The sequence below is a fragment of the Brachionichthys hirsutus genome, chromosome 22, assembly GCF_040956055.1.
Source record: "Brachionichthys hirsutus isolate HB-005 chromosome 22, CSIRO-AGI_Bhir_v1, whole genome shotgun sequence".
NCBI classification, from domain to species: Eukaryota; Metazoa; Chordata; class Actinopteri; order Lophiiformes; family Brachionichthyidae; genus Brachionichthys; species Brachionichthys hirsutus.
The window spans coordinates 8,651,812-8,661,210 of record NC_090918.1 but is presented as its reverse complement, the minus strand read 5'-3'; the positions used below and the strand labels follow the sequence as shown (position 1 = coordinate 8,661,210).

Genomic DNA, 9,399 nt, shown 5'->3' with positions numbered 1-9,399 from the left:
TGATCTAATTACAGAAAATAAAATAAACCAGAGATAGTCTACCCCCCGGCCCCCCACCCGCCCCCGAGGCCCTCTCCGGAGTGTCAGCCCTATTTCTGACTCCAGCTGGTGTCTCTTACATGCAAGTTTAAGGGGGTCACAAGTGCGAGAACGCCAAGGCACCTTTAAATCGTGCAGCAACGGTAGTGCATTTAAGTTTCCCTCTCTGCTGGACATCGAGCGCTCAAACGTTTGAAGAAATGAGCATATACTTGCGCAGGAGTCCATGCATTCCTTCATCTATTAAAGTGGTTCTTTGAGGTAATAAAAAGTATTCATTTCACTCTTTTAAAAGCACAGGATAGATGGAGCTCATCCTCCATCTAAAAACAAACAGGAAGTGACACATAGTTCAGTAACGGCAAGCACCAAGGTAAAGTGAGACAGGCAAAGGCTTCAGCTCTTCCCATCCATTAAAAACAATAAGCAGCACAGTACATGTACACACATGTACAAAGATAGCTATCCAAATATACATATATAAACAGAATAAATATTTGTATTTTCTTTTGCCGTCCGTCGGTTTGTATATCACGACTCTATGCATTTCTATGTTACCTGGAAGAACGTCCGCATGTGCAAATTCGTGTGTTATTGCCGGTTTCTCTCATAGCCGCGGGAGGAAATGTGTGACGGTCATGACGGTGGTGGCCTTGTTGCCTCTTTTTACGCGGCCATGCTTGCTGAGGGCGATATAGAAGCCCTTGTAAACAAAAGACTCGTAGGCGTTGTAGTTGTTGGGCAGCAAAGCCTCCTTGAACTTGCACTCGTCCTTGAAGACTCTCTAAAAACGTTTAAAAGGGAGAGAGAGAGAGGGAGAGAGAGTTGGTCAGTATATCTCAGGCATGGGCAAACCCAGGCCCGGGGGCCATACGCCCCCGGGCCTGGGTTTGGTTGGTTGGTCTTTTTAATCCGGCCCGTCAAACTTGTCCAAATTATATAATTAAATTAAATTGTATTATAATTAAACCTCATTCATTTGACCTAATCCCTGTAATGCTACCTGTAAAAGGCCAAATCCTTTCATGCTATAGCTTTCATGTGTCATTTATATTAGTTCACACAAATACTTCGTCCATCTGTTCTTGGTCCGGCCCCTCTGTCAAATATTAGAACCCATTGTGGCCCGCGAGTCAAAAAGTTTGCCCACCCCTGGTCTAGCTCATGACAGGCGCGGGATGGATAGCACAACATATGCGTGGTTTCCACGTGACCTTTACTTTGGCAGGCGGCCTGCTTACTAAGCATGCCGAGGGAAATTGGAGGAGGTGGCATTTTTTAAATTTCATTCAGAAAATGTTTTGCAAAAGAGAAACCAAGAGAGAACTTCTAATATAACAATAACAGTAACTGACCCATAATTATAATCTATAATGTTCACATTATCTGATTTGATTCACTTGGTGAGCAATTAATAAGCAACTTATTACAAGGATGAAACCGCTGGGACCCCCCCCCCCCCCTCCCCCTGCCAGGGGCGCGGCCTCATGGAAGGAGGAGAGGGAAATGTTCTTTGATTCCCTTGTAAATAAAGTTGTTCCTTCTTGCTCTCAAGTCAAAAGGCTTGCAGTTCACATCAAGGCTAAAAGGGGGGGGCAAGTTGGGTTCAGAAATATCCAACAGCGTTTGAGCTCTGACTTGTATCCATGGTAACGACGGACTCAAACAGTAAAACGTCTCTAATATATCAAAAGGCTTCCTGTGAAGATCTGCAGCACAAATTCTATATAGACAGTATTATTACTGAATACTGAATACTAGTTGTGTACTTTCACTGAAGTACACGTGCGGGTACTCTTACATTGTGGTGTGTTGCTACTTTTACGTGACGCACAGCAGGAGGCATTAATGGACTCTTGCTGTGGAGCTCCTTGGATCATGGGAGCATATTAATAACGGTCCACGACCCACGGACGCAGCAGCAGCAACACGGGCTTCAAACGGGACGTGCCCCCCCGTGCGCGCGGCGGGACGTACCGATCCGTAGAGCCTCCCCCCGCTGTTCATTGCGACAAACATCTCGCTCCTCACGCCGAACAAACTGATCACTCCTCGGTCCACGGCGGAGATCTCGAGCAGACCTGAAGGACACACACAGATTAGGGGGGGGGGCACCGGCCTCTGCAGCACTGATGGGTGGAACCCTGCAGGTGCATTGCGACTGGAATGACGCTCCCTCTGCGCCTTGAGCACCGTGGAGGATTCAACGTTATAACTTAGGAGCGTGCTGGGTGTGCGTGCGTGCGTGCGTGCGTGCGTGCGTGCGTGCGTGCGCGCGTCCTGCTGCAGGGTAAAAATAAGTTCGCGTCTCAGCTGAGTCCAAACATTCATGCCATGCTTTCGGTTTGAGAGAATACTCGGTGCTCCGTTTTCATCCGCGCCGACGCCTCTTAAATATCAACGCAAAAACCGAACGAGCCGCCGGAACTTTTCTGCAGCCTGCCCTGCAGCGCGTCGGGTTGCGCGTCGGGTTGCGCGTCGGGTTGCGCGCTCTCTCCGCTCCTGCATGCGCGCTCCTTTGCCGGATGGAACTCACTGTATTGGTTCTCACTGTGCGCACCGCTTATCCTGCCATCCGGGAGCACCTGCAGGTGAAACCCAATGCCCACGTTGCAGTACAGCCGCCGCACTCTCTTGATGCCCTGCAAATAGTCGCTCTCCCAGTTCGTCTCCGATGTCCCCCCAGCTAGACCCAGGTAGGACCGGGAGAAAAGGGTCTCCCACTTCCTCTCCAGCAGCGTCGCGTTAGTCCTGCCCGGCAGCGGGTAAGATGAAGCGATCCCCAAGAGACAAGTCCACAGCACCAGAACCGCCGGCAGCGTCCAGCGCGTCCTGGCGCCGCTGGACATGCTGGAGAGGCACCTTTGCGCAATGGCCATCCGGTCTGCGTAAAGGGCACGTGGTCAAAGTTACCTGCACCAAAAATGCAACTCTTCTTATTTGTTGTCCTTTGGCATGGCGTCGGTAAAGGCTTGCTGCGGGGTCGAGGCAGGGCGCGGCCCCATGGCCCGGGGTCGGAGCGGGAGGTGCGGGAGGTGCGGGACGGAGCGCGGCGGAGCTTGAATTGGTGCCGGTGGCGATGATCATCTTTCGCCTCTCCGCGCCTCTGGACAGGCAACGCTGGCCGCCGCGGGGGGAGGGACGCGGGGGGGGGACACACCACTCACCTCAAAACCCAGCTCACCTTGCCCGACTCTCACATCCTAAAATGACATCACTGTGACTTCATCGCTGCGCATCAAACGTAGGAGATCAGAGGAGGACAGTGACAGGACGCTAGCTGCAGCAGTTCTGATAGGGGGGGGGGGGGGGGGGGGGGGCTGCACCTTCACGTCAGCGTCAAACAAGCCAGAGAGAATGAGAAGAAGTGTTTCCTCTGGTACTTTGCAAAAATAAAAGCCGTATCAAGGGATAATGTAACAAATACTCCCATAAAAATACCAGTTATTAATACATGAGGTTTTACGACAAACCAACGTTTTCTAGCAAGTTTAATTTAAATATAATAAATACAAAATAATGAGAAGACTGTCACTCGGCATTGTAATCAAAAGATTAGAAAATGAGATGAAAATAGTGAATGAAACACAGAATTGTGATTCATTTGATTCAATGATTGTTTGGAAACTAATAAATAATTTGGAGCCTTGGAAAATATGTTTTTTAAGTATAATTTCCTCAAGCTCAAAAGTTGTAATGTTATATTATTGCTGAAGTCATAATGAAGCAGAAACATCAAATATCTTGTTTTTTGGGGTTTTTTTTAATCACTTTTAATTGAGAAAAGCTGTTTTTGACATTATTTGGACAATAAATTAAAAGAATATACATATGAATCGTTAAATGTATTATGCGTTAGTGTCATAGGTTTACTGAGGCTGAAGCAAGAAGACTCGAGTCAAGATGCTGATGAAAATAGACTTCCACAGTTAAAGTCAAATAAATTTGTGCTTTTATTTTGACAGTAATCTAACCCATTTTTTTAGTCTTCCTGTGGCTCATTGTTGCTGACCTGCAGCTCTTTCTTACATTGGAGACCTACAGCACGTGTGGTGTGTGTGTGTGTGTGTGTGTGTGGGTGTGACTCTCACTGGCATTGAGCAATCATGGGATGGATGGATGGATGGATACAGTGTCGAGGACCCAAATTTGGACGGTGGTCATATGTCCTGGCAGCCTGCTGCCTTATTTAGAAGGAAGGTGTAAAAACAGTCACAGGCAACCGGCGAAGAGCAAATGGCAATCAGGTCTGACTTTCCTTTCGCTGTTTGTTCAAGAAGTTTACATAACCAGATACTTTACTACGGCTAGATTACACATTATTAATGTAGGCAACCCACTGATATGACCTACATAACAGAAATGTCAACGCAGCATTGAGTTCAATCCAGTAAAACAGTAAAGTAAAAACAGACAGACCAGCTTCTGGTGATTATAATAAGGTAAAAGTCAACATTTTAATTTCAGAGAAAATAAGAATTTGTGCTAAATTTCACTTTAATAATGCTAAAAAAAAGTACAATTATTGGACACACCTTAGTCTACACAACATATGTTCCCGATAAATACTGTTGTCAGTCTAGAATGTGGATATAGTGATGAAATAAGTCTGAGCTGAGTGCACTGGATTCGTCCTCCTTGGCGTCCCTGCTTGCATCACATCCTGCAGGGCGCTGCTTTTAGATGAGGACTTTGGGGAATTCCACAGAGCACCGGGCTCTGGGGCCCCCGGGGGTGCTTTCAGCGACCCACCTTAGCAACCGCAGAGGTCTCGCTGGTGATAAACCGCAGCGGCAAGCAACCCATAATGGAAAAAAAATCAACAAAGAAAACGTTTCATATTAAAATGTATAGAAATATACTTGATAATATCAAAACAAACAAAAAACCACCTTGGTTTTTGTTTGTATGATTTGTTGAATTTGACCCAAACAATTGAATTCACCTCATCCAAATCATTGAATTATTCACTGATCTGGGATCAGACGCAGCTCCCATTCAGGCAACAAAGCTTTCAGACGAGACTTCAAACATATAGCAATAATGACGGTATCAATAACGGGCTCTTAGATTATGATCACATGACAAACATTCAATCATCACTAACGTAAGGAAGTGAAAAGAGAATGACGGGATTTGTAGTCCTGCTGGAGACAGTCTGAACTCCACCCAGAGAAAATTAAAGAGCCTGCCTCATGATTTGCTGTGTCAGCGCATGACACAGCAAATCAGGGCAACCAAAAGCCTGAATAGACAAAACCACAAGGGTTATTGACGGGAGAGTGTCGTAACTTCGATCAATTGCAAGTGGACATTTCATGAGGCAGTGCTGAGCACTTGGATTAATTTAGCTAAACTGGTGTGATGCTGAAGCTGCTTATTTTAGCAGCCACAATAAGCAAAAAAATGTTTCACAAGAATTATAAAAGAGGACAGCAATTATATTCAAATATTCATTTACACTTTCCAAAATTAGTATTTTGTAAAGTTAGAACCAATAATAACCCCGATGACATCACTATGACATCATCATGGTTAGCAATAGACTGACATTAAGTGAATTTGGTGTTTAAAATCAGTGATGTTCATCGTAAAACTGCTCAGTGGCTATCCATATGTCTGCAGGTCATATTTTAATTCTTCTGATCAGATCGTCAATCAATCAATAAGACAACTGATAGCTGCAAGCTCTAGACTGGAGCCAGAAAGTCACATGCTGAAACTCGAATAAGCAACTGAATCATCTGGGCAAGAAGAGGGGGGGGGGAGATAGATGGAAACTTGCCCGCATATTGATTTTGCCTATAGACTCACCTTGACTGAACATATTAGAGTCAAAGTAGAAACTCAAAGTAGAAACTCAAAGTAGAAACTCAAAGTAGACACAGAGTGCAGTTTACTGTCAGGTCAGATGTCCTTGCTGCAATTATAAGCTCTATCACAAAAACACACACACACCAATCAGAAAATGGACCAGAGGGAATAGCTATACAAGCAGCTCTTGTGCATATTAGCAAAGTGTAAGTAACCGGATACAGGAGCACGCAAAGCTCCTTCAATCATTGGTTTATTAACATGGGGTTTAAAGGACAACGCTGAAACAACAGCTGGGGGAGCCCAGAGACTGAGCTGGGATTTCCATGGAGGGACATCAGAATAGCTGGGAATAGACGGGCAATAATACTCAGTCCAAATCTTTTGGACGAGTGAAACACTGCAGACGTTTCATAGAAATGATTTTATATTACTACTAACTACTACTACTAACTACTAACAGCTGGGCTGAGGCCGCTCTTCGTTGTGAACGGGCTCTGGCATGGCAGACTAGCACTGCCTGCAGAGGAGATTTAAAAAGATACCCAGTGGCACTACAGAGGAAATGAGTACAAGCTTCACAATATGTCAACTTCCACGGAGATGAAAGCGCAAAGGTTTTCCTTCTTCACGACAGGAGTGAGAAATGATGCTGTCACCAGCTTAGCTGAGCATCAAACATGCTGACTGTGAGACTGATGGGACCATGACTCGGGTTATTTATTAATAGAGAAATTAAAGTTCTAAACTTGTGATTAACAAATCATTTTTTAGTAAACGTGATTGAGCCAAACATTTGGCACAACACCAAGTGGGATTCATAAGGGTTCATCCTCTGGAAACCATGATCATTTGTGCAAATACTGGCTCAGATGTATGAAAGGTTCATCTCTCTGTTGGCATTTAATAAAAAATGTAATATACTGTACTATTGATCTAAATGGTCTAAATATCTGCAGCAAATTTCATCAAAATAAAATAGCTATTTGGAAAGTGATGGAAAGAATGAACCTGGCATGGTTTATGCTAACTCGACTTGTACATGACTTAATCCAGACACACTCATTTCAACCATCAGCTACTGAGAAGCGACGAAATCCCTGCTTGAGATAACAAAACTGAACATTCAGGAGCTTTTGGCATATAGAGATCGATCAAATAGACAAATTGGATTTCAATCTGCAGCCCCCCCCCCGCCGAAAAGACCTCGGGGTAAAAAAATATTTTTGCTGAACCAGCTTATGCATAATTCAACAGTCAAAACCTGCACTGGCTTTCGCTCTTTTCCTTTGCTGCTTTGTGAAGTCGTGACACAGGGAGTGGCTGCAAATCCAACGGGGACGCTGACTGTGATTGTGGCTATAACACGGGCGGAGGCGGAAACATGCTAGGAAAGCTTGTTGTACTCCTTCCCGTGACTATTGTGTCACGCTTTGAGCTGCACAGGGAAGCCAAAGAACGGCCTGTCAGGAGGGAATGTTCCCAGCAAAAATCTATTTTCAAGGGTAAAGCCTTTGTACCCCTTGCAGAGAGAGAGAGATGCCGCCGCTGCTAAATTGGGCATAGAGTGACTGGGAGGAAAAGGAGCGAGACGGAGGAGACATTCCAAACCATGACACAGCATAAAAATAAATCTGAAATATCTGTTCATGTCAGTAGTAGTAGTCGTAATGTAAAGGTAAAAATGCTTCATTGTCATTGCAAATGTGAGGAATAGAAAAGTTTGTATTATATATTAATTATAATGGGATGCATATTTTATCGTGACATCCTTTTCTGCATTATAATCTGTAAAAAAATAAAAATAAAAAAGGAGGGATTTTATTTAGGATGAAATTATGCCAAATGGATTGTCATTCAACCTCTATAGTTAGAATTAATGCATTTCTATTGTCATGAACTGAATCTACTTACGTTTTTGACTGTTGGTCGAGTAAAACAAAACATTGGAACGTGCTTTTCTATTTTTTCATTGTCGCACCAATATATGTGGGCGACACTTCGGTAATGAAAAGAATCTGTATTGCAGCTCAAGTTTCCTGGAAGGAAAACCTGTGGTCAAACAACAAACTTCTATTCATCCTGTTTTGGTGGCAACACCGAATCGTCTGAACTTCAGACACGCAAACAAAAAAATGAAAGTTTATTGAAAACAACAACCATTAAATCAAGAACTGGTGACTTTTAAGAAGCAAAATGAGCTGTACTGTTACACCTGCTAAAAGGTTCAATTAAGTTTACTTGACAAACATGGCTCATGTTAGCTTGTTTAAACAAGCCATAGAAACATAAAAAAAACCTGAAAGAGGAACAGCTATTGATAGCTGTGTTCTCTGGATAACAGCGAATGTCTCCCACGACGGCCATTGATCTCCATTTAAGCTCAGTAATTACATTGTCTTTGCAGAGAGCTGAAAGATGAGAAAACGTCTGTTGAACAAGCTGTGATCGGTTTTGTGGGTTTGCATGGCGTGCTCAGCACAGTTGTTGATTCACATTTAGATGTGAAGCTAATCCCAAGAACCATCAAAGTCTGGTTCTGATCACTCCCAAGGAGAACCTCAGCATCTTCATCTCCGCCACCTCTAGCTCCGCCTCCTGTCTTTTCCTCAGAGCCACTGTCTCTAAGCCGTCCATCATGGCTGGCCTCACCACTGTAGACCTTTCCCAGCACACCTGATACTTTCCTTCACCCGTTCCAGCATGCCTGCACACGATTCTTCACTTCCCTTCCACTGTACTACTGTTCTACTGTATGCGTTTTTTGGTCTCCACTGTACCAAATATCAGCTGCAGGAACACAAAGGTAGTCGTTTCATCGGTGCCACATCATCGCCATAACGGACTCCTTTGAGGCAGAGACCAGCAGACTTTCTTTGGGTCCACGAGGAAAGCTCTGTTTACGTGGCTGCCATGTTGAAAAGTTAGATGGCTTGGTTTATGACTGGAGGAAGAGATAGAGATCAGAGGAGGTGTCAACTGCTGAGTCGGCAGCCGATTCCCCCTGGCTCCTCTTCCCTCTCTCCCAGGAACCCAACACCGAGCCAGGCCACCCGGACCCGGGCAGGGGAATGTGAGGAATTCCCTCAACACATGTGCTCGCTGCTTTAGACGTTTCCACCCCTGTGGGATGTAAAAAGTGTCGCCGGATGCGACCACCTTGCTCCACCGTGGGCCTTCATGAGGGCGGCAATGAGCGGAGGATCAAGGCAATTTTGCTGATGGGAAGAGGAGAGCGTCAGGAATGGCAAGCTGCTGAGAGAGTGAGTCATCCTGGACAGAGCCGCTGTCATTCGGCCAACACAACAAAGATCAGATGATTTATTTTTGTCATGGTCCCCCGCTGGATGAAATCTAATGCCTCAAGGAGTAGATCAAAGGCTTTGGTTCTCCTGGAGATCAACCAATAAATATGATATGTTTAAATATGAGTCAAGAACAACCCTAAAGGAATCACTGGCAAGTTATCCAAAACAGTTTTCTTAAGAGTCATCTGCAAATCTCACCTTACTAATATGAGTGTCTGCAAGAAAGTGATTCATGACT

The 9,399-nt window shown here is 44.7% G+C and overlaps 1 protein-coding gene across 1 annotated transcript; it reads right to left on the bottom strand.

Annotated features, from left to right (window-relative positions):
• Positions 1 to 646: 646 nt before the first annotated feature.
• Positions 647 to 2,918, bottom strand: LOC137910841 (fibroblast growth factor 6-like). The gene is made up of 3 exons (XM_068755253.1): positions 2,576 to 2,918; positions 2,017 to 2,120; positions 647 to 823 (listed from the first exon to the last, which is right to left on the bottom strand). The coding sequence occupies exons 1-3, from the start codon at positions 2,916 to 2,918 to the stop codon at positions 647 to 649; spliced, it is 624 nt and encodes a 207-aa protein (XP_068611354.1).
• Between the last annotated feature and the right edge of the window lie 6,481 nt (positions 2,919 to 9,399).

What these genes read in the sequence shown, in the direction of transcription:
- LOC137910841 (XM_068755253.1), bottom strand. Translation starts at nt 2,918, where the DNA reads ATGGCCATTGCGCAAAGGTGCCTCTCCAGCATGTCCAGCGGCGCCAGG. An exon ending in GCACAGTGAGAACCAATACA is followed by an intron (nt 2,121 to 2,575) that starts GTGAGTTCCATC and finishes TGTGTCCTTCAG; the next exon opens with GTCTGCTCGAGATCTCCGCC. An exon ending in GGGGGAGGCTCTACGGATCG is followed by an intron (nt 824 to 2,016) that starts GTACGTCCCGCC and finishes AAACGTTTTTAG; the next exon opens with AGAGTCTTCAAGGACGAGTG.